The following is a 25,653-nucleotide window of genomic DNA, read 5'->3' on the forward strand; positions in this document are numbered from 1 at the left end:
TACACCAATGAAATAAAATATCAGAACAACAGGTACATCACCCTAAAATTAACTGTAACTATCTACTTATGATTATAAAATTGCCTTTAGCAATTAGTTCAAAGATGTCACCAGATTCACAAAGCCACATAATAACAACAGAAAATAAAAAAATAATAATGATGTTTTTATTTCATTAATTTTTAATTAGCACCTTGCTATTCATCATTTGTAATTAAGGGTAATTTTTTGGGTTCTCATCTTTCCTAATATTAAATTTAGTAACTTACCAACTAACAATTGAAACATTGATCCTTAAGGTCTTATAAATAATTCACAAACAGAATATTGTACAGTGACACACAACACAGAAAAATCAAGGAAATCTAGAAAGCTTAAGTGATGGTAAAAATTCAAAGAACTCAGACAATATCCTGACAGTTACTGTAACAGAGTCATCTGCTGATTTGCACTGAAATGCAAATATTTCACTGATTAAAAATCATTCCACTTTATCAACAAAATATTTTTTAATGCTCCCAGGGATAAGATATGTAAGATGTAATTTCATTTGCATTTTTACATCATGGGAAACAAGAATGACAAAAAGGTATCTTTAATAAATTATTTTAAGAATTCTTTCCTATAATTTATCAGCAAAATATAGATTTAAAACTTGGAAATTCTTAAATACTTGTTAACCGTTGCTTCAATTTCAAGTTCTGAAGATTGTTCAATTTACTATCTTAAAATTTGGCTATTAATATCAACCTAGACAAATATTTGGGTACACAAGCTTATGTCATATTTAAATATTTGGTACTACACAGCTGACAAGCAAAATAATTTTGTTTTATACTAACTAATTAAAAAAGAGGGATATATCACCTGCAATGGAGGGCTCTCTTTCTTTACCTCTTCCATCAAAGTCCTCAGCAGCTCTAGGATCAAAGTCTGGGGGAGGTCTATGGTCATAGTCAGGAGGCCTGTGGTCATAATCTGGAGGCCTGTGATCAAAGTCAGGCGGTGGCCTTAGATCAAAATCTGGAGGTGGTCGATGCTCAAATTCTGGTGGTGGCCTCATGTCATATGGATCAGGTGGTCCTCCTCCTCTGGGTTCAAATTCCTCGGGAGGCCTTATGGGAGGTGGTCCAATTCGGCGGTGCATGTGAGGGTCAAATGGCACATCTTCAGGAAGTACTCCCGGTGGACCTCTGAAACCATCTGGAGGACCTCGCATTGGAGGAAAGTCATTCATCACTCTCGGAGGTGGACCTACCATTGAACATATAACCTATTAAAGCATATCTTGGAAAATAATGCCACACTTGAAAGGGTACCTTATAATTTATCCAATAGCTAAATTTAACTAAGCAAAGAACTCAACACCTTCATTACTAAAATGCATAAGCTTAATGTCAACTCGAGTACAATAATATAACATTAAGATGATGCTAAGTTTCATGTGGCTCATATAAAGCGAAATCAAAACCATGATTTTGCCATTTCGCCTACTTAATTTTTAACATTCCATTTGAATACACATAATTTATCTCAAATCATAGTTATTCTCCCCCAAGATCAAAAAGACAAAATATTAAGTTTTTCCAAGTCCCTATGAAGAAGTATGAACTTTCAAAGTAAATCATCTTATTATTGGAAAAAGGTAAACAAGGAATGGCTATGAAATACATGAAACAATGCAATTGAGAGACAATGAAAATTTATTTACCTCTATAACGAAGAGGGCCATCATGAGGTGATCCATCCACCAGTGTAGGAGGAGGCATTGATCCAGGTGCTCCTCCTGGAAGTTCAATCATGTCTAATGGTGGCTCTTCATTATTAACTTCAAGCAATGGCCGTGGAGGTGGTGGCATGGATGTCAAAGGCACTGGTGGTGGGATCTGTGTATTTGCTGGCAGGGGAGGAATGCTACTTATACCACCAGGGCCATCCCTATCACGTGGGCCTGCTGTTTCTCCACCAACAGTTCGATCAGGTGAAACATTCCTGTCTCCTCTTCCTCTTCCCCTGTCCCTTTCTCGACCATATGACCTTTTAAAGAAAATGAAGAAATTATAAGCACTATAAAATATCCTATAACAAGTTTAATGGGAAAAGTGATAAAATGGTAATCAGTAGTAGCCATGCTATTTTATCCTTTTGCAGGAGATCATACTCAAACTAATAGGAAAGCATTCAAGCTTAGATGCAGATACAATTATTCCCAAAATTTAATCTTGTAAAATTTAATGAAATCAGATTTTTCAAAAGTTCTGTTTAAACTATAATTCATGAAAAATGGTAAATACATTTTTAAAATCTCATGCCCCACAATATTAATAAAACCCTTATGAGATATCAAACTGTCACCAATGAAAGTTTGCATGAAAGAGTCTAGAACACCATATTTTGAATTGTCAAGCAATCTTACCACACAATTACAGACTGAGGTGACCACCTGTAATATGCTAAGAATACCACGCATACCAAGTAAATACTACACAAAAATTGGAAAAATAATTTTTGCTTAGAAATTAGCTTTGAGGGGATAGGGTAGTCTAGGGGTTAGAGTAGATAGTAAATATTTCTGACTGGAGAGCTTGAATTCAATTCCTGGGGCTGCCACTGGGCACCCTCAGATTCACCCAGGCTTTGTGATTTTTCAGGCACCAGAACTTCCTGGGAAACATAGGGTGGTTCAAGAAAAGAAACTGGCCTTCCTACCCGGATGTATTTCATATGCTATTGGGCTTAGATTTAGGAGAGCTCTACCCTCACCTATCAAACTGAACTTTCAGGTTGATAACTGAGATTATAAGCTATAAATAAGTAAATTGAGCTCACCGGCCTTCTTCCCTGCTATTTGCACCATTCCCTGCACCAGCAAATCCATGACTGTCATTTGCCAAGCTACGCAATCTTTCCAAGAGCGTTGGCTTATCCCCGCCACCAGGATATGAGGCACCGGCAAAGCGGGAAGATCCACCACTCCAATTTTCCCTTCCTCCGCTACCATCTCTACCATGATCTTGTGAGCCTTCTCTGTTATGCCATCCTCTTCCTCCATCCTCACCACTTCCTCTCTCTCTTTCTTCACCCTTGTCTCTGTCACTCCAGCGATTACTCCTTTCCCTCCCTCCTCTTTCTCCTCTATCTCGTCCACCTCTCTCGCCTCTCTCATGATCACGATCCCTGTTCCGTTCTCGGTCACGATCTCTATCCCTACCTCCTCTGTCCCTATCACGATCTCTGCTTCGACTCGATGATTCCTCGCCCTTGTCTCGGGATGCATGGCGATGAGATTGACCCTGATGGTTCAGTTGGTCATTTACACTGTAAAAGAAAATAAATGAAGTCTGAATGAAATAACACAATAAATTGTTAGAATGGGCTGTCCAGAGTATATGTCATTTCAAAGAGTAAATCATATGAAAGTGAGTTTCATTTATATGACATGAGAGCATTAAAAAAAGCAGTTGGCAGATCAAAATAGAAGCATTATGTGAAGCAGTTTGCTCTTGTAAAATAAGGATACCCATAATTTCATATGGATGAAGCAAATAAAACAGATGCATCATTTAACTAATAAAGAATTTATTAATGACACTTCCAACTCAAAATCCAAAGAAATAATTATTTAAACTTTTAAGAATTTAAGTCACGAAGGCATTGCAGTACCTGTAATCTAAATCACGGATTTCATTTTTTCTTTCTTTCAGCACCTTTTCTCCATCTTCATCTGTGACTTCCATGTCAATTTCCATATTTGCCGAACCATCGACATGATTAGAACCTATGAAAAGATAAGATTAGCCTAGTCTTAATACGTAAATTCATTACAGAATTAATGATATCAAACATGGTAACTTTTCTAAATTACACCGTGCTATTCAAAGTTGTCCTAGAGCTTCCTATTATAAGGAAAATCAAAATAAAAAATATACTAAGCACATTATCTTTATATATTTCTGGAATTCCTGTCATAAAAAGTAAAATTAAATACCATTTAATTATAAACCCAATTTTAAAGAAAAAAATGCCATGTTGCACTCATAATCTAGAAATACCCAGCAATAAAAACATTAATAACAAGGATGATTACAGGCCATCAGGCTCTAATCTCATTTATTTTTACTGCTTTGAAACTGCCATATGTTGGATATGAAAAAATAGCTATTGTGATTCCACATAAATTTAATTTGAAATGACCCAAGTTTCCATGTTCAACATCACCTTCAGGTAACAACTCTTACAGACATCCATCTATATATACCACACTCAGGTAGGGGCGGGGAGGTGGGAAGGCCTGGGATGGTGGGTGGGGGAGGAAAGTGAGCAATGATTGTTGGAGGGAACAGTAGAAAGCGGGAGGAGGCCTCCAGTGGGGCCTCTCCCGCTCCTCCTAATGGTAGATAAAAGTGGGTGGGTTTTGGGCTGTTCATAGACATCAATAGAAGTCCTTAACATATTTCTGAGATCAAAGGAGAGTGTGGGGGAAGTAGAGGGGTTTTTTCTATTATTAGCACCAGTGTCGAGTAGTGGTAGGTTTAGAGGGAGGAGTGGGAGGTGTACAAAAGATCATTTACAATATTCTCTTTGAAGCATACTTTTTAAAATTTCAAGCTATTCTATAGGGTCTAATCCAAGTCCTTTCTTTTCCACATGTAAAATTTCAAATTCAAAATCATCATTATGGTTGTTTTCCAATAAATGTTTTGCAAAATGTGACGTTGACTTTTCGTTTTTCATTCATTTGTTATACATTCCACTTTTTCACTTTTTGGAATTTTGTCCTTTAATTGGGAAAGTAGGCTCCTGAGGTTCAATTTATTATAATAAGCTATTTTAAACTTATCTTTCGGCAGTTTTTTGCAAATTCTTCTAGTAAAGCCATCTAGATATAGGATTCTAGACCATTCGGCAGTAGAGTCTAGCCGTGGTTGGGATCTATATACAGGGTTCGTCCGGAAAATAAGTGTACTGAGCTCAGGAAAAAAAATTTATTACACTTTTACATATCTTAAGCTAATATTCCTCAAAATAGGACCCTTGTGAGTCGATACACTTGTTCCAGCGGCGTTCCCATTCCTGGAACGCTCCCGCGAAGGCATCATCGGGAACCTCTCGAAGACACGTCGTCACGGCCCCTTTGACGGCATCCAAAGTCCCGTATCGCATTCCTTTCAAACTCCTCTTTATCTTCGGGAACAGAAAGAAGTCCGGTGGTGCCAAGTCCGGGCTGTAGGGCGGGTGCGGCAGCGTTGCCACGCCGTGCTTGGCCAAGAAGTCCGACACGACAAGCGCAGTGTGAGACGGCGCATTGTCGTGATGCAGCCGCCAGATGTTTTTGATCGCTGGCCAGACGCGGGCGACTCGTTTTCGAAGCCTGTCGAGCACTTGGACGTAAAATGCAGCATTTACAGTTTGTCGTTCAGGTACAAATTCGTAGTGGACGACTCCCCTTTTGTCAAAAAAGACAATGAGCATCGCCTTGATCCGAGATTTGCTCATACGAGCTTTCTTTTGACGGGGTGATGATGGGGTGTGCCACTCCGCACTTTGTCTCTTCGACTCCGGGTCGTACTCAAAGATCCACGTCTCGTCACCCGAAACAACGTTCTCTAAAAATGTGGATCATTTTTGCAGTGATCCGCAAGTTGTGTCGCGATTTCCAAACGATTGAGTCTTTGATCATCACTTAGCACTTTCGGCACCAACTTTGCACAAATTTTTCGCATCTGTAATTGCTCTCTAATAACCTCGTGCACTATTGTTTTTGGCACATTACACTGCTCTGCTATCATCCGAACACTAAGACGAAGATCAGAGTTCAGTACATCGCGAACTTTTCGCACATTTTCGTCGGTGAGTGTCGTTGATGGGCGTCCAGGCCGTGGTTCGTCGTCGACCTCTTCTCTGCCCTCCACGAACATCTTGTGCCACCGAAAGATCATGTTTCTGGACATGGCTGACTCCCCGTAAGCCTGGTTAATCATACCGACAGTTTCGGTAGACGATTTCCCAAGCTTTACCGCAAATTTGATGGAATAACGCTGCTCCAAAAACTTCGGCATCGCGTTCCGTGACGTGGGTCGAGCGTGGAGGTTCGCGTTAACAGAGCTCCTCACTACACCACAGCTCAGAGCCGACTGCCTTTTTCAGCGTCACTTGCCAACATACCCCCTTCCAATCGCAGCCCGTCAGAGCGGTGCTGGGCGCGCCTGGAGCAGCGGGAAAAAATTAGTACACTTATTTTCCAGACGAACCCTGTATGTCTCTGACTTCTATTTGATTTATTTTTTTAAAAGTACAATTTAAAAGTTAATAAGCTGCTCTTCATATCCATTGTTTCTAGCTATTATTTATAATGTAGCTAATTCTTTTTTGAAATTGGTTTATAACATTGGAATGTTCACTAACATATGAATCATGGAGTGAAAAGCGGATAACTTTTGGGAAAAACAAGGTCTTTAGTTAAAGTGAATCATTGGTCAGTATAAGAACTTTTTCAAAAGATGGAGAATTCCGGGAGGTTGTTCATTTTTGAAATATTTAAATCAAGGAAGTTGATGGGACTGTTTTATCTTCTAATTCGCAAGCGAATACCAAGTTGTGATTCAATGAATTCAGATGAGATAGAAACATTTCAGATGTAGATGGATGTCTGTAAGAGTTGTTACCTGGAGATGATGTTGAACATCGAAACCCATGTCGTATAGAAATAAATTTTCTTTGGAATCACAAAGTTATTATGTTTTTCATTTCTAATATGAATCGATTCCATTAAGTTACATATGAAAACATCAACTGCCATTTAATAGTTCTAATTAAACTTTATGGGAACCTAATCTGTAATGGCATGAAGAAGTTCAGTTTATTGAAAACATTTCCCTATTTATTATCTATGAAAGCTTATTTTTGTAGGATTTTCATAAAGGATGGTAGAAGACTCAAAGCAGCAAATACAGAAAAATATATATATTGAGCTAAACAACAGTAAAATCACATTAATGTAATTATTGGGCTTGAAATTAACAAATTATAAAGAATGACTGGAATTCCATTCCAGCCAGATAATATTGTGGGCACACCTGAAGGAGCAGTTGTGGTAATGGAGGATGTGGATACTGCCAAAACAACCCCAGTGCTGGGAGGAGGGTGAGATACCATCAAAGGTAACCCAACACCAAGTGGTGGTGCCACACCAGCAGCTGTGGACCCAGCTTCCTCCAAACCTACAGCTGGTGGTGGGGCAATCATTCCAGCAGTAGGTAATGGTATCTGGGAAAGTGCACCTGCAGAGATTCAAGACCATAACTATTTAAGCAGCAGTCTTATTGAACCTGAGCAGCTTTAAGATTGTCAAATTAGTTCTCCATCAGCCATTATGCCATGAGATATCTTAAAATTATATACCTTTCCAATGCTCATAAACTGAGTAATCTTCACATTAAATCATGTATCATTGATGCAAACTCAAAATAAAAAAAGCTAAAATATACCACCAGGGAGTGATACTTAATACTACGGATATTCAAGGATTTCCTTCCTTTTCCTTGTTTTTCAGAGGAAAAAACATATGGTTGATCTAAATTGAGTCAAGTTAACATTATAATTATCTTACTACAAGAATACTGTGACAACTAGGCTAAATTTGTAGCCAAAAAAGTATGCTTGGCCAATCAAGCCAAGTTTTAATTACGTTAAGGAGAGTCTTCACTTAAATAAGTTTTTGAAAAATATAACTCAATGCATTTAAATATTGAAAAAGGTACTTCCTTTTACAGTGTTGTGTATATCATGTCAAAAATTTATAGCTAATCATTACAAAATTTCAGGGTTACTATTTATGAAATTAATCAATTATAGATGCATGCTGAGGGCTGAAGGCCATGACATTACAATTTTATTGCCTTGGCTTAAAAATTTTGAATCCCCTTTTCAACCCCTATGGAGCCTCGTTTCTTCTTTCAATCCTTAACGTAAGAAAGAATTTGAGAAGATTGGCAGCAATGAAAGAACTGTTTAAAAATTATTAAAAAACAGAACCTCAAAAATCTGGTTGTAAGAAAAATCAGGCACTTCTACTGACAAATCTCAGACTAGCTGATTCTGAAATTTTGGTGGCCCACAAATCTTCGCAATCAAATTCTCATGACTATAAAAACAGTACCATACTAGAAACTTGAAAGGGTATTTTGAAACTCTTTGCTGGCCAAAGGATTACTATTGCCCTCGTAGTTGGTTAATTCACTGTGTTTTATGAAATTTTACCAATTTTCAAGTCAATTTGCAAGCAGAATATCACTATATAAACAGTGTACATCAAGTACCTATACTTTTATGCCATAAAGTGCCTTGCAAAATACTGTTATTCAAACCAACATGCACAAGGAAGAAGAGCTCCATTCCTAGCACACACTATTATCAGGAAAGAAACTATTTACTACAGTAGGAGAGGAAGTGAGACAACAAGAAAGGAGATAGTGACCACAGAAATGCTACTTTGAACAAGGCTAACCTATAGCAAACTAAGTACCAGATTCACATGGAAGAAGTCCCGGAAGACTTAATTCTTCAACCAATCACGCACTTTAAGGCTAATAAAGATGATACTTACTATGCGGTGTGGCACCAAAAGGTGAGCTGACCATCAGTGGGCGATGATGTGGATGGTGAGCAAATAGGTGTGCATGTGGATGATGAGGTGGTGGCAGCACAAGGCTGTGAGGTGGAGGAACCCCTAAGGGAGGTGGAACAGCAGAGGCAAGGAGGGGTGGTGGCGGAGGTGGTGGGGGTGCTCCAGTTGTAGGACCAAGTCCAAGCCCAATGAGGCTGGGAATGCCTGAAATTATATTGGGTTATGTAGACTATTTCATTTAAATTTGAGTATAGCACATTTAAATAAGATACAAAACACATATATATTTACCGTCCATAATAACTATATTTATCCATTTAGTTACTATAAAAAAAAATCACTTCAAGCTAAATTGCATCAAAGAATTAGAGACAATATTAAATACTTACATACATATGAATATGTGAAAATTAGTACATATATGCATATTCTTATTTTTTTATTCCTTTCAATTAGCAGAAGTTTTGACATCCACTATTTGGCGACTACTTTTATACGAGTATACTACTTGATTTGCTTACAATTATCATAATTAGTTATTTGGTTCTATTTGCAATGAGAGAATTCAAAACTTCAATCACTAAGATATGCATTGGCACAAATACTCCTTTCATGAGACAATTATTTTGACCTCCATTTGGTATCAACGTGGCAAATTGTACATTTCATCATATATTGGGAGCATTTTGAACCTCATTTCATACACTTAGGCTCCTACTCTAATATCAGGCAGTCATCAAGCAACATTGTCAAATCTCTAAATGATTGATATTCATTGAGATTCTTCACGATTGACCAGCATTAATGTGTGCTGTCATGAATGAACTAAATGAAGTGCTATAAACATGAATATGCTTAAAAGATTCATAAGTTTAATGTACTAAATGCTGTCATTTTCAGATCTGATTACGAGATGAAGATTTCACTTTGTGATTACAACATTGTTTGGCACAGTTTTTACTTTAATTGTAGTATTTAGAGCTTGAGTTGCTTGCTAGCCAAATTTATTTACAGGCTTTATATTTTAAGTGTATATTCTCAATTAGATGATAATTCAGAGTTTTCTTCATTACACTGATTAACAAATAAAATCAAGGGGAATGATTATAACTAACTCAAGAATTAGTTAATGAATGTTGCCTTAGTGCTGCCATTCTCTGTAGACATCAATTTTAGGGACTTAATCTTAAAAGAGGGTCCCATTTGGTCAACAGAAAAAGAAAGAAAGAGACAAAGTTAAGAAAAAGACTTCAAGGTGCCAATGTTAAAAAAGAGATTAAAAGTAACTCCTAAAGACTTGATAACTCCTGATGGATTAAGACAACATAAAAACAAGTTAATACAAATAAAATAACGAAAATACTCAAGAAATGATTGCAAAACGTTCATTCTGTGCGAAACTGATGTTGAAGTTGAGAATGCCAAGGCATGGAAGTAAAATTATGTAGGTTACATATATGGTCATAACTAATTCAATAAAATTATTCATGGTCCTTGGACTGAGAAAGGTACATTTTATGTTATCCCAGAAATGAGTGTATTCAACTAATGTTTTTATTTTATTTTCGAAAATGTATATTTTCATTTGCCATTAGCATTTTGACAGGGTGCTTTTTTTATATTTTTAATGTTAAATTTTTTAACTCACTTTTGTTCAAAATATAAATGGCTCTATTTCAAGACAATGCAGTTTTCAAAAAAATTAAAATATGGGATTTCTAGGATGAGGTCGAATTTGGTATTTTTGCTTCAATGTTCATTTAGATGGAGGCTATCCCAGATTCAGGTGAATATTGTACTATGATCTCAAGCTGTTTCAAGACAATGTATAACCTCTAGGCAATATTGTATCAAACTACAGCAGTTACCTAGACTGACCACCAAAAAATATTAACATTAACATAATATGACAATGCATGCTGTAAAAATCAAGCTAAGTCATAAAAATGTAGAATAAATCATTATCCTGATGGAGATCCTTATACTTAACACTTAAAATAACTCCCAATAACTTATGGCTAAACTATCCTGAAACTTATATGTATTAGCTGATATGATTATTATTTCACCATTGATAATAATAAGAGCTCACTATAACAAGATTTTGTCAGTACATTGGATCAATATTCTATTGTATCATGGAAATTAATGTAATATTTACCATGTGATGGAAAATTAGGATTACCAACTACTGACATATGAATGACTTCAATTAAAACTGAATTAACAATACTCTTCTTATTTATACATTTAAAATTTTTGAAGTGCTAAGCATTCCTGCATATATTTAAAGCATATGCACATATGCATAAAATGACACAAGGTTAGTTATCATACACACTGTAACATGCAGAATTTAGAACAATATTTTTATTAATACCGCACTCTATTGTCACCCTCCACTTTCAACAAACTCTAGTTATATCAACAAATAGATTAATCACTCACTTTAAATCACAAAAAATGAGACAATAAATGCAAAAGATGTGATAAAAAACTCAGTTAACAGAAAATGAAGAAATATTTGTTAGTTTCACTCCATTCAAATTAATAGTTTTTAGAGGGTTGAAATTTTTTCCATATTATTTTCCATTTTTGTACTTAAATTCCACAATTGGCCATTGATTAAAAGTTTGCAAAAAATACTTAACTGAATTTTTTCAAACAAAATATCAATCAAGCAGGACAGTAATGTTTAAAGATTATTAAGAACATACTGGGAAAATTAATGCTATACCAATGTATACATACACACAGCAACAATTTACCTCAACCCTAATTATAAATTATTTTTAGTGCAACTTAATGTCACACCTATCTTTAAAAAATGAGCAACAATTTTTATCCATACCATTTACGGAAATGTTTAAGTATAATTATATCATTGAATGAAAGACTTGAGTATTCTTCTTTGTTAATGACATTCAGTATCTAACATTAGCTTACCATATGAAGTTTATTTACCTGATAAATGTCACTTCTACACTTAAGAAGTATCTGAGAATATTGCCTTATTGCACGTAGAATAATAAAATACCATAAGAACAATCATGAATAGACTGACCCCTGAATTTTTACTTCATTTTTCTAACATTTCATGTTTCAGACGACCCTGGTATTTTGTCAGCATTAAATGCTGCTGCTAAGCTAATTTCAGTGAATTAATTTTGATTATAACTTGGGAACTTGTTAAATGAGTATTCTAAAGCAATAAGGATTAACAAAAATAATTTGGCATTTTTCATTGTAGTTACCATGTAAATAATAAATATTTAATTAGACGTGAATTTATTATATATAATATATATATATATATATATATATATATATATATATATATATATATATATATATATATATATATATATATACATACATATATACATATACATAAATATATATATACATATATATGTATATATACATAAATATATATATATATATATATTTATGTATATATACATATATATATATGTGTGTGTGTATATGTATATATGTGTATATGTATATATATATATGTATATATATATGTATATATATATATGTATGTATATATATATATATGTAAGTGATGGTGTCACGTTAAAAACACTACTGAGGAAGGCAACGGGAAACCACCTCAATTATCATTCCCTAGAAAAATATGATGGACAATAGAGATATTTTGAGTCCTGGCAACCACGGGGCTCGGCCCAATCGGCCGTGTGTCGTGCCCGGCAGCGGGGGAGGCAAGGCTTCCGCGGTCGTCATCCCACGAAACCCTTGCAAGGGAAAACCAGCAGCAGCAGGACAGAAAACGCAGGAGAGGAAGACAAAATTAGTTAGAATAGGAACGTGGAATGTTAGGACAAGATGAGGACAGGGAAATTGGAGAATGTTAAGCGAGAGATGGAAAGGGGAAATATAGATATTTTAGGTCTATGCGAGGTGAGATGGAAAGATAGCGGGGATTACTGGAGTGATAAGTATAGAATAATATACAGCGGTGGGGACGAGAGCCAACGAGGGGTTGCCATAGTATTAAATGAAGAGGTAGGAAGAAGCGTAGTCAACATAGAGCAGGTAACGGATAGAATACTACTAGTGGAGATAAAAGCAGAGCCGACGAACTTAGTTATTATTCAGGTATACATGCCACCGAGCAACCATAAGGAAGAAGAGGTCGATAAGATATACGATCAGTTAGAGGACATGATCGCGTGTGTTCCTGCAGGGAAACATTTGATAGTGATGGGGGATTGGAATGCGACGGTAGGCGAAGGAAGAGATGGTGATGAGGTGGGCGACTACGGTTTAGGCACGAGGAATGACCGCGGGGAGAAAGCAGTTGAGTTCTGCAGGAGACAGGGGTTAGTCATCACCAACACTTGGTTTAGACACCACAAAAGACGCAGGTATACATGGAAAATGCCAGGTGACTCAGGAAGATATCAGCTAGATTATATCCTGGTTAGACACAGGTTTAGGAACAGTGTGATAAATTCTCACAGCTTCCCGGGAGCGGATGCGGACTCAGACCACAATTTAGTTGTTATGAAATGTAGCGTAAGTTTCAAAAAGATAAGGCAGGGGCGGCGAGTTAGAAAATGGAATGTAGAAGCATTAAATGGGTTGAAAAGGAAGGAATACAAACAGGCAGTAGAGAAAATCATGGAGGATGGTAAAGGGCTTATAACTATCGAAAAAAATGGGAAATGATCAAAAAAGGGTTGTCTAAAGCCGCAAAAGACACTATTGGAACCGTTAACGCTAAAAGGACTAGGAAACCATGGATCACGGATGAGATGATTACAAAGATGGATGAGCGGCGAAAATGGAAGAATATAAATACAGAATTAGGCAAAATGAAGTACAAAGAATTGAACAATAAATTGAGGCGGGCAACAAATAAGGCAAAAGACGCATGGTGGAAGACGCAGTGCGAGGATATGGAAAGTCTCCAGAGGAAGGGTGAAATCGGTGCGCTGTACAGCAAAGTTAAATCGTTATCCGGAAGTAAGAAAGGAAGAGCTATGCTAACAGTTAGAGATAAGGCGGGTAAGGTAATAGTTGACGCAGGAAAGATCCAAGAGAGATGGAAGGAGTATATAGAAGAACTGTATAGTAAAGAACTCAGACCAACTAAGTTAGACATTGAAAAAGAAAATGACGTAGAGGAAGATAGCTTAGGTCCAGGCATACTAGACAATGAGATAGAAAGGGCATTAAGGGAGATGAAACTAAATAAGGCCGTGGGGGTAGATAACATTCCCGTGGAACTTTTAAAATGCTTAGGAAAATGTGGGAGGAAGAGGCTATATGGGCTGATCCGTAGCATTTATGAGGAGGGAATCTGGCCGGAAGACTTTGTGAGATCAGTTTTAGTTCCAATTCCGAAAAAGGTAAAGGCCACGTCATGTGAGGACTATAGGACAATTAGTTTGATATCCCACGCAGCTAAAGTTGTTCTCAGGATCATAAACAAAAGGATAGAGAGTAGGACAAATGATTACTTAGGGGATGATCAGTTTGGGTTTAGGAAGGGGAGAGGTACGCGTGATGCCATTGCAGTAATGAGATTATTAATCCAGAGGAATATAGAGCACAACCAGGAGGTATTTGCCTGTTTCGTAGATTTCGAAAAAGCGTTTGATAGAGTGAATTGGGAAAAACTAATGAGTATATTGCAGAAAATAGGAATAGATTGGAGGGAAAGGAGGCTAATCCGCAACCTGTACATGTCTCAGACTGCTCAGGTGCGGGTGGGAAACGGGGAGTCAGGATGGGCAGTGTTAGGAAGGGGTGTAAGGCAGGGTTGCCCATTATCACCGTTGCTGTTCAACCTGTATGCAGAGGAAATGATCAAAGAGGCATGGGAAGAACTAGAGGTAGGAATGAAAGTGGGCGGGGAATTCGTAAAATCAGTTAGGTTTGCTGATGACCAAGCTTTAGTTTGTCAGACAGCCAAGGGGCTGCAAGCATTGCTGAGTGAATTGGAAATTCAGTGCGACAGGTATGGGATGAGAATAAACATTAATAAAACAAAGGTTATGCGATTTTCTAGAAAGAAAAAGGGCAAGCTTAACATTAAAATAGGAGGGCAAAAACTAGAGCAGGTAGAACAGTTTACGTATCTCGGTAGTGTTTTGGACCAACACGGTCGAAGTAGTAGGGACGTAAGGAGAAGAATTGCGCTAGGCAAAGAGGCTTTCACGAGGAGGAGGGAGTTGATGACGGGGACTTTGAGTAAGGATGTTAAGAAAAGACTCGTAAAAACTTTGATATGGAGCGTAGCTATGTACGGCGCGGAAACGTGGTCATTGAAGCAGGAGGATAGACGTAGACTGGAGGCTTTTGAAATGTGGGTGTGGAGAAGAATGGAGAAGGTGAAATGGACAGAGAAGAAAACAAATGAGGAAGTACTTGGTATGGTGGGCGAAGAGAGGGGTTTGTTGGGAGCAATCCTATGGAGGCAGGAAAAGTGGATGAAGGGGGTGTTGACTGGCAGTGGGATGTTGAAGACTGTGATAGAGGGTAGAATGTTGGGCAAAAGAGGAAAGGGAAGGAACAGGATAGGGATGTTGGACGGGATGAAGGGCGGAAGAAAGTACTCAGAGATGAAGAGGGACCTGGTGTAGAGTAGAATTTAGGGTTGTGTTTTGTTAGTAGTCACAAAATATTTGTTTGGTAGTTGTGTCCATCGAAAAACCTACCTTAACCGGTAGATTACTTTAAAAAATATATATATATGTATATATATATATGTATATATTTATATATATATGTATATATATATATATATATATATATATATATATATATATATATATATATATATATATATATATATGTATAAATGTATATATTTATATATGTATATGTATAAATGTATATATATGTACATATATATGTATACATGTGTATATATATGTGTGTGTATATATATATATATATATATATATATATATATATATATATATATATATATATATATGTACATATATATGTATATATGTGTATATATATATATATATATATATATATATATATATGTATATATGTATGTGTATATGTGTATGTGTATGTATGAATGTGTATGTATGTATGTGTATATGTATATATATATACATATATATACATATATATAGCAAAGATATTATTTTTCCTAAGTTAAAAATGTAATTCTACAAAGTTAAGGCCTCAACCATTCAGTGCATATTCTTGCTTTATTGCGTCCACATCTTCCCAGTGATATCCCTTCATCACTATTTTGCATTTTGGGAATAGGAAAAAGTCGCAGGGGATGAAATGTGGGTAATAAGGAGGATGATCAAGGATGGTGATTGAATTTTTTTCCAGAAACTAGCGAAAAATCAGTGCTGAATGCACAGATGCACTGTCATAGAGAAGGATGCATCCATCATGTTTGGTTAAAATAGTGTCCACTGTTGATTTTCCTTAATTCAGTTCAACAGCTATCATTCTGATGATTTTTGACTATCGGTAAGGACAATAGACCGCACATGATCAATGATGTTGTCAACACAGGTGTTTGTAGGTCGTCCAGGCCTTGCATCTTCCGTGGCATCTTGTTGGCCATCTTTGGAATGCTTAATTCACTTGAAAACAGATGTTTTCTTCAGAGCGTTATCACCGTTAACTGCTGACAACATTTTAGTCATTTCTTGATAACTTTTACCGCACTTCACCAAAAAACGTGAAGTTGATTCGTTGCTCCCTGATTTCATCAACTTCCATTTTTGACAAACAGTAAATACAAAGAACAGAAACTAACATAACTGGCGCCATACACACAGCTCAATGATCCACCAAGCATAGATGGCTCATTGAGTCTCAGGTAACTAACACCGCTAGTGGCCCGGGCTATAGTCCGTGCCATGGCCGCCAGATTGCACCAGTTCGCACATTTATTGCATAGACCATGTAATTCTTCACAACATTTTAAGATTTTTAAAAAAATAATAATTTAACTCAATTTATGTACTTATTCACATAAAATCAGTAAGTTCAAGAAAATAAGGACTACCTACAGTTATGAGATGTTTACTTATACAACTATCATCTACTTATCATTAAGAATAATAATATACTACATAAAATGGAACTAATTTAATTTATTATTTCTTGCTAGATTCAGATGATTAATTATTTGCCCAGTAGAGCAATAATGTCTACATAAGGTGTAATTCTCCAAAAATGTTATACAATCCATCAATAGCTTAAAGACAATGTAAACTATACAATTTCATGAAGGATGATCTTTAAATATGTATAAATGCATGGCACAAAAAAAGACTAGATTTTAGGTGTGAATCCCAACAATGTCAAATAATTTCTTTAATAGTGAATTTTCATTCATCTGCATATCAGAGTACACCACTGCATACTATTTTCCTTATGGCACTTAAAATTAAATTATTGCCATTATGTACGTTTCTGTAATTCCCACAATATATGAAACCGGCCAAATATTGTAATATGCATTGGAACACTACTTTAACATGTGTTTTCAACTCTACAGCTCATGCTCCTGCCAAATTGTGCTCCTGTGAGGCCAACTGCTATAATAACATAAAAAGCCCAAAAGGCTCATTTTTCTAAAAAGTGCGTTATTGTAAAAATATACATTACAAAAAAAATAAATTAAACTTAAGAACAACAAATAGAAATGTACTGCAAGAGAGAGATTAGTTGACATAGGAAGAGCTATTAGGATAACAATTTGCTCCATTAACCTTATATAACAAGTCCAAAATCTTTAAATATAATTCATCACTAAGCATTCTTATAACCAAATTCATTAACCACAATACAGACTCCAATTATAACATTTTCAAAAAACATCTAAAAAATTATACTAAGAACTACATACCACCAAGATGCATGGGATGGGATTAAAAAAAGGCATACAACCCACTGTTCACGCCACAAGACAGCTAACTTTCTGGGATGCAAAATTAGGCAAACCACATTTGCCACAATTTACCGTGATCACCCCGGCCAAGGTGGCGAAAAGGTATCAACATACGTGGCACAGCAGTTTGTAGGCCAAAGGGTGGCTGGGGTGCCAGGGAAGGTGGGGGTAGTGACGGTGGTAGTGGAAGGCCACTGCCAACCTCACCAATATCACCACCTGCTGTCACGGTGTTTGTACTTGTCGCTGGAGCCTGGGAACTATCGCCAATCACTGACTGCTGACCACCTGGTCCACCTAATAAAATAAGTAAAAAATACTGAGAGTAATATTCATATTTATTTTTAAAATCCTGAAATGTATTTCAATTTTAAATCAGAAATCTTGAATTAAATATTACCTCATAATTACATTATGATTTAACTTCATTTTAAGAAATGAAAAAAAAATAATTTAAAAAAAAGCTGTTACAAATTACTGCAAACCTAGACCTCACTGTGGCAACCATAACAACAAAAAATAGGGTAAATTGTGCATTATTTGATTAAAGCAATGCTTTGCACATATCTACATCTACATCAATACTCTGCGAGCCACCAAAAAGGTGTGTGGCAGGGGGTGCAGCACCAGGAGGAAAGGGTAAGGGACGTGGGATTAGGGTTTTTCTAAGGTGGGGGGAACCTGCGCAAAAAATATATAAATATACTCATATAACCATGCACAGTTCCTACCTTGTAGGTTAATACTTTTGTGTTGAGCTGACTCCAGGGGGATTTCGATTACAAGCATTCATATCTCTTATTGTTCTTAGAAAAAATGACCATTTAAACCTGTCAGTCTTGCAGTCTATCTCTCTAATCTTATATTCGTGATCCCTCCACCCATAATATGTTGGGGTTCATATTATGTTATTGATGCCATCAGAAAAGGACCCATCTTTAAATGTTTTTAATAAGTTTAATCTACATTGTAAACGCCGCTGTGTAAGGGAATCCCCGCCTAAATTTTCTAGCGAAGTAGTTACCCTACTGCGTTGGTCATTACAATGCTTGACAGATCTAGCCCCCCTTCGCTGAACTCGATCTAATTCAGAAATTAAATTTATCTGTTGAGGATCGCATATCCTGGCAGCATACTCTAGGTGGGGCCTGACTAGGGCAAGAAAACATCGTTCCTTCACTTTTTCATCGCATTTACCTAGCACTCACTTTTACAAATCCCAATTTTTTATTAGCACGACCACATATTTCTAATATGTGCCTTCCCCAGGACAGATCGTAATTGTTACACCGAAGATTTAAAAGGAATCTACCCGCGCTATTTCTGTTTGTTTCACTTCGTAACTAAATGGGACGGAATTACTCTTACCCCAAAAATGTATTACTATGCATTTTTTCAAATTTAATTCCAATTGCCATGTATTGCACCAAGTCTGAATTGCATCTAATTTGTAAGCTAACGCGACTTCGAATGTCCCCATAAATCACTGCATCGTCGGCAAAAAGACGGAGCTTGCTATTAACCACGGTACTGAGGTTATTTATGTAAACAAGGAACAGGAGGGGGCATATGACACTTCCTTGTGGTACACCCGACGTGACCTTGACAATACTGGATGATACACCGTCCAGGATTACTGTTTGAACATGATCGCTTAAGAATTGTCTAATCCAGCATATAATATTCGTGTATTCGCTAAGTTTCCAACTTATCAAGTAACTTGCAATGACTTGACCAATTACTTTCACCAGAATGCATTATATCATGAACAAAGAGTGCGAGTTGAGTTTCGCAGGCTCTACCTTTACGGAACCCGTGTTGGTTATTAATCAATAAATCTTGGCTATCGAGGTACCTCATTATGAAACTAACAATTATGTGTTCAAGAATCTTACAGGAGATGGAGGTGAGCGATATTGGCCTATAATTACTGGGGTCCTCCTGGTATCTATTTTAAAATATGGGCGTTACAGAAGCTATCTTCCAGCCGCTTGGCACGCTTTCTTCTGCTAATGATTTTTAATGAAATATTATATCAAGATAAGGGGAAATTGCAGACGACAGTTCTTTATATATGCCAGCTGGGATGTTATCAGGTCCCGGAGATTTGTTGGGGTCGATGTTTTTAAGGAGTAACTCTATTACGCGGGTGGAAAAGTTAATTGCTTGCAGTGGCTGCAGAAATGTTTTCGGAAGGTTATCTGGTATATTCTGGGGATGGGGACTCTGGTTATTCATTGGTGATGATATCTTTAGTCATCAAATTAAAACATTTTACTATGGCATTTTATAGCATGGAAACTTTTTTAGGTCATATAGAAGAAACAATATATCGAATGTAATGATATAGAAAATATGTACATGTGAGGGTCCATTGATAACCCTTTTCAGATTGTGATTAGCTCTGATTAAGAGTTAATAACTTAACAATTTTTCATAAAAAGTATTCCCTGCAATTTGTTTGCAGAGTTACTTAATGTCAATATCATTTCTTCAGTAACTTGTCCATCTGCAATTTTGTTACCACTGTGGTGCCATAATTTTACAGACCACATATTTATTGATTTTTCCCAAAAGAGGAAATACCCTTATACTCACTTATTTCGACTTTTTACTGAAGTCATCAAAAATTTTGAACTTAACAAGATTTAAAGTTGAACTAAGTCAAATGGTACCCAAAGGAACTTATTTGACTTCAGTTTGACAAATACTCAAGAAACAAAATTCTCCTTCCAATTGAGCCTTGAAACATTTCTGGCCGACAACTTTGATCATGTCCTTTCTCAGATCATTCAAAGGACCTTATTTGGTGTTTAACTGATCATTACTATATGTTTCCATTACAAAGTACTCTTTGCAGGCTTAGTTCACAAATGTCTTGGATTTAACATTACTATTGAGAAAGTGCATTTGGCTATGGAAGTGAGACTAAGTTGGTTCGTTATAAGGTCTAATCCCTGGTCTGGACACTTTATTGTAACTTTTATTTTGCTTTTCATTGTAATAAATTTCACCAAGGGATGTTTAGCATAATAGTTAAGTAATACATTATTTTACAACAAAATATGTTAAATATTAATTCCTTAGAAAATCAAATAACATCTGAGGTCTTTTATTTTGGTTTGAGAGAAAGAAGAGATCGGTTGAATTTTTAGCACTTCAAGATAATAGATTATTGAAACTTCGCATTTCAGTCTGCTTTACCATTTAAGATATACATTTAAATATCAAGTCCAGGTATTGGCTCCTTACTCATTGCAACTGCCATAATTAACACTACCTTAAGAGTGCCCCAAAATTCTTTACCACAATCCCCTTTGATAGGCTCTTCACAGTATTTTTAATGCTTTCTGGAAGATTAAACACAATCATCCTTCTTGTAAGAGGGCATGCTTTTTATCATTCATTGTCAGACATGAGAGAAGAGTACAAGTCCAACTTAAAATAAAACTCATTACATTACACCTCCTTCCATCTACTTGGAACGCTGACAAAAAACAAGAGGAAAATAAGTTTTTAAAAAATCACAGACACTAAAGGTCTCCAAATAATCTTGTGAGCAAGGCCGAAACCAGTGAGGAGTTGAAGGGGGAGAAAGGGATTTTTTCCCCAAGCACCACATTTTGGGAAAACAAAATGGCCAATTAATTTCTTCTTCACACAAAGTTTCTTGGCACTTATGATAATTTCCCAAGCACAAAAATGAAATCAATTTGTATAATGGGGTGGAAAAAGGATGGTGTTAGAAATCATTGACCCTGAGCCCCATTCGGAAATATTTTGGATAGTATCTGAAAGGGATTTGTGCACTTGATGTTGTTACCAGATTTTGATGTTTACAGCTAGTTTTTATAGCCTCCATTTCCCACCAAATCTTCTTTAAGAAGTTCCATTTCTCCCTCCTACATCAACCAACTCTATAGGATCCCAAAGTCAGCAGCACAAAAAGCTCAATATCTTTGTTTACTTAACACACTTGACCAAGCAAAAAAGTTGGGGTAGAATACAGTCCCTTAAATAGCTTGTAGAATGACCGGCATGCAACTGTTAAATGTTTTCTAGCATCTCCTTGAGAGTGCCCTGTATTCAACAGAATTGCAAACATCTTAATGCATCACAAGAATTAAAAAATTGAAATATCAATTCACATGAATTTAAGAAATTCAATTAAATCAAGCCATATTCTCCTTAAGCTTTTGCTACACATCTCTCTGTTAATGTTCCTGGGTGATTATCGGCTACACATAAAAAAATGTAAGTACTTGTTTAAAAGGAAACAAGAGTTTTATTTTTGAAAGGTGGAGAGCAAGTAGTGATAACTTTGAACATGAAACTTTGCAATAAAGGCATTTAATATCTTCTTCTGCTCTTAGCTTCAAATTCACATTGTTTTGAACTAAGCAGGATTGAAATAATAGGTTTTTACATCAAAATAAAGGAAAGGAAAATGTAGCTAAATATAAAGTTGGTAGCAATTAAGAAAAATTATTTTTAAATAACACGACAGACACTTGCTATTGAGAATGTACTAAATTTTTCCATACATTTTCTATTTCTTCCTGTGGAGATAACATGCTCCTGGAGTTTCCGTGAATAGATCTTGACTGAGTATGCTATTTGCTAGAGAAAATAACATGAATGCATAAAAAACAGCATAAACTGGGTTGCATATTCAATTAATTTCCTGAGCATCTTGGATCATGAGTTTGATGAATATGTCATTCATGACTACGCCCTCCATGTGATTACTCAATGCATGACCGCAACCATACCATAAACCTCAGTACAACGAACACCCCTTATTCTTGTCCCAGATACTGAAATATAAATGTTTTACTCTCTGGCAAGAGGCTCTTTACTCTCATAGTAACAGTGAACTGAATCTATGATTAACTTTGTTCTCTGATGATCCCCACCTTGGCAGGAAGCTGTTATAATAGTTACCTTACAAAAACTTTCAAGAAATTATACTCTCCACAATTAACCTTTTTAGGGAAACTTCTTCAAGTACAACTGGATGAATACTACAAATTGGATCATACAAGAGCTAGAAAACAATATTCCTTAAACTTTTACTCTTATTAAAATACAATGGATACTCATAATATAAACATAATCCATTCTCTATTCTTTCTTGTAAAGTGAAACTTTTAATGAAACAACTTTTTGCACATAAATTAATGCAAAATACACCTGGTGGTCGGGCAATTCATTCTCTCTCACTGTTATGGACACAAATGTAGGTTCGCCTAAGCATTTTCTCCCCAAAGAGAACCGCCTTGTCACAATTAAAAATAAATTCTGGCAGGTAACCCACAGACCCAATGACCTTTTTGGAGCCACCAACTGATGGAAGTTCTGTGCTGCCTTTGACTAAAGAGGTTGCTGCTTCACCAAGCCTCATAACGCCGTGGATGAAAGTTCTTCTCGTTAACTCATTGAACCACAACCCCTTAAATACTTGTTCGGCTGTTGATGATCCTGACATCTAATTAATGAGTTTTGCAAAAATCACTTCCCTCTTCTCACAAATTTTATTCTCATTTATGGTGTCGTATTGAATTTGCTTTTCTTTTATGTATAAGAAATAACCTTTTACATCATGGAGAGTACATAATTCTTGTGTAATACTCTATCTGAAGTATCTATCTCCTTGTTCATGCCCTTCAATAAATTGCCAATTGCTGTTGTTGACTAATTGTGTAAGTGCGTCCTAGATCAGCCAATCTCTCACACCTTGTTCCAGATTTTCATTGATTTTACTTTCCATTTCTACTGTTATTTTTTATTTTTATTCTCTTATGGCTTTCTCCCAATGGATTTTTCTTCTGGGTCAATTTTAAAAATAAGCACAAAATATTACTAAACTTTGCAAAAAATATCACTAATAATATGTTTGAACACTAGTTTGGAAAAATGTGTGATCACTAGTGACGCTAAGATGGTAGCAGAACGAATGCTAGAGACAAATAGCAGGAGAAGACATGCAATGAATCTGGAATCCTTTTCCTTTATTACTCATTATGAGAAAGTCACTCATTAAGAGAATCGTTTTTGGGACCATTAGTTTTGCTCATTATGCGAATTACTTGCTGTGCAAGATGCTTGTTAAATGAGGTTCCACTGTAAATATTTTTAGTTCAACGCAGCATGCCCAGCTATACAACTATCAAGACTTTCCCTTACCCTTCCCAGTATTTCTAGCGCAAATAAAAATACCCCTGAATTTTAGAGGCTTCCCAGAGAGATGGTAGTCATGAGAAATGAGGAAATTAAAATTTAAGTAGCATTAAAAATTCATCACTCACATTTATCAACACGAAGCATGAAAATCACTAACAAGTCAAACAAAATCACTTCCTTACACTTGGAAAGCAGCTTTTTATAGCAGCATGAAATAATTCCTCTAGAACCCAAAACTCACAGAGAAACAAGTACTACATTAAAATGCACTCAAACAGAAAACAATAAATAATAACATGCACAGAAAATGTTTTGGCCCTTATTTGCACATAAACCATGAAACACTGTGACAATTTGTGCTACCTCAATCTGTGCCTCCTCAATGGAGAGACAAGCAGAGCAAGGACTGCAAGAAGAGTAAGAGATATCTATACATGAATTAAAAGCATTTAGTCATGGACAAGGAATCACATGCACAACTCAACAAATAAAATATGTAAGAAACAGATATCTTTTATTAGTTATTCCCTGCTGCTAATGGAAAAAAATTCACAATGCTATCAAAAGCTTACCTTTCTTTGGTTGATTAATTAAATGCATTATTCAATTATATAACAAGTCAGTGGATTTAAGATACAATGAGGATAGGCGTCAGGTACATGTTTAAAAATTAATGCAAAAAATTGCAAATCCACCTAAATATATGGGTACCCATTTATAAAAATAAAGGAATGTTAAGATAAGTTTACTTTCTCATTTCAAATTACATAAGTAGGCCCTTTTGAAAATGTTCACTGTGGAAACCCCATTGTCACTTAGAGCTTTATTACTCTTACTAGGATAAGTGCTTAATCCATTTCACCCCAGTGGAAAAAAGTATTGAAGAATAAACTGAAATAAAAGCTAAATATGAGATGATTCTTTAAAACATATAAAAGACTATACATCTGAATGGAGCATGCAATTGAAAATACCTGCGGTATAATGAAATATTAGTAGCAAATAGGGTCATGGATGATTATATTGCAACTATCATATAAAAACCTGTTCATATAAGGAAAGATTTTATGGTTGTTTACTTACTCTTTAATCTCTTACAATCTATTAATGAAAGGCATTCGCCTCCACTACTTCAGCAAATTGATACTTCGCACATAATTAATTGTAATTAATTAATTGTAATTTTTAAGTCAGACAATGTTAACACTTGCCTTAAATTGAGTCCATTAATTAAGCTAATACATATTACTAGAACAAATTAAATGCAACAAAGAAACTAAACTTACCAGCTCCAACTGCTTCAGGAATTGGAATAAAACTAGGGGGAAGGGCACTTTGGGGGTTGGCTGGTACTGGGACACCACTTGCAGCATTGACAGTTGCCCCCAAACCCATTGTTTGTGGTTGCAAGAGCGTTGCTGTCTGTGATGCTCCTTGTTCTATATAAAAAGCAGATGACAGAATGAAATACGTTCAATGAGGCACTGAATGCAAAGGAATACCCAGAGACACGATCAAAATGAAATACGATGGGTCTGAAAAGTTCTCCCCCTTACCATGCATATATATTTTTTTTACTTTGCACTACTTGTAAAAATGAATTCAGGTATATTTTTGCCTAGTACATTGTTATTTCACTAATGGAAGAGACAATATATTTTAATTCAGCAGTCTTTTGCTATTTCAACCCAAGGTCTCCGTCATTCATCATCATTTATAATTGACAAATTGCCAATTAATACAAGAAATTAACTCACTGTAAAAATATTGAAAACTGAACTTAAGAAGCAGCTAATAATCAATTGCTAATACAGGGAGAATGAGTTTATGACCAATAATTTATTATCATCAGCTGCATTACATGTAAGGGTAGATGCATAGTTTTCAGTGTATTTATCTAAATTTTATGGGGATTGACAGGAATATTTCA

The 25,653-nt window shown here is 35.9% G+C and overlaps 1 protein-coding gene across 5 annotated transcripts in view; it reads right to left on the reverse strand.

The window, feature by feature from the left end:
* The window catches only part of LOC139691045 (SR-related and CTD-associated factor 4-like), an 84,358-nt gene that overhangs the window by 24,409 nt on the left and 34,296 nt on the right, over positions 1 to 25,653 (reverse strand). The window contains exons 13-20 of one of the 5 annotated variants that reach the window (XM_071588782.1): positions 25,010 to 25,162; positions 17,760 to 17,837; positions 8,606 to 8,830; positions 7,077 to 7,280; positions 3,664 to 3,778; positions 2,830 to 3,318; positions 1,712 to 2,037; positions 868 to 1,254 (exon numbers count right to left, since the gene is read on the reverse strand). In XM_071588782.1, the coding sequence (XP_071444883.1) occupies positions 868 to 1,254; positions 1,712 to 2,037; positions 2,830 to 3,318; positions 3,664 to 3,778; positions 7,077 to 7,280; positions 8,606 to 8,830; positions 17,760 to 17,837; positions 25,010 to 25,162 (1,977 nt within the window). Of the gene's footprint in view, positions 1 to 867; positions 1,255 to 1,711; positions 2,038 to 2,829; positions 3,319 to 3,663; positions 3,779 to 7,076; positions 7,281 to 8,605; positions 8,831 to 17,747; positions 17,838 to 25,009; positions 25,163 to 25,653 lie in introns of all 5 variants that reach the window. The other 4 variants (XM_071588805.1, XM_071588797.1, XM_071588773.1 and 1 more) reach the window with 4 other exon arrangements.

Source organism: Hetaerina americana, unplaced genomic scaffold (genome assembly GCF_022747635.1).
Source record: "Hetaerina americana unplaced genomic scaffold, ioHetAmer1.1.p SCAF_1, whole genome shotgun sequence".
NCBI lineage: Eukaryota > Metazoa > Arthropoda > Insecta > Odonata > Calopterygidae > Hetaerina > Hetaerina americana.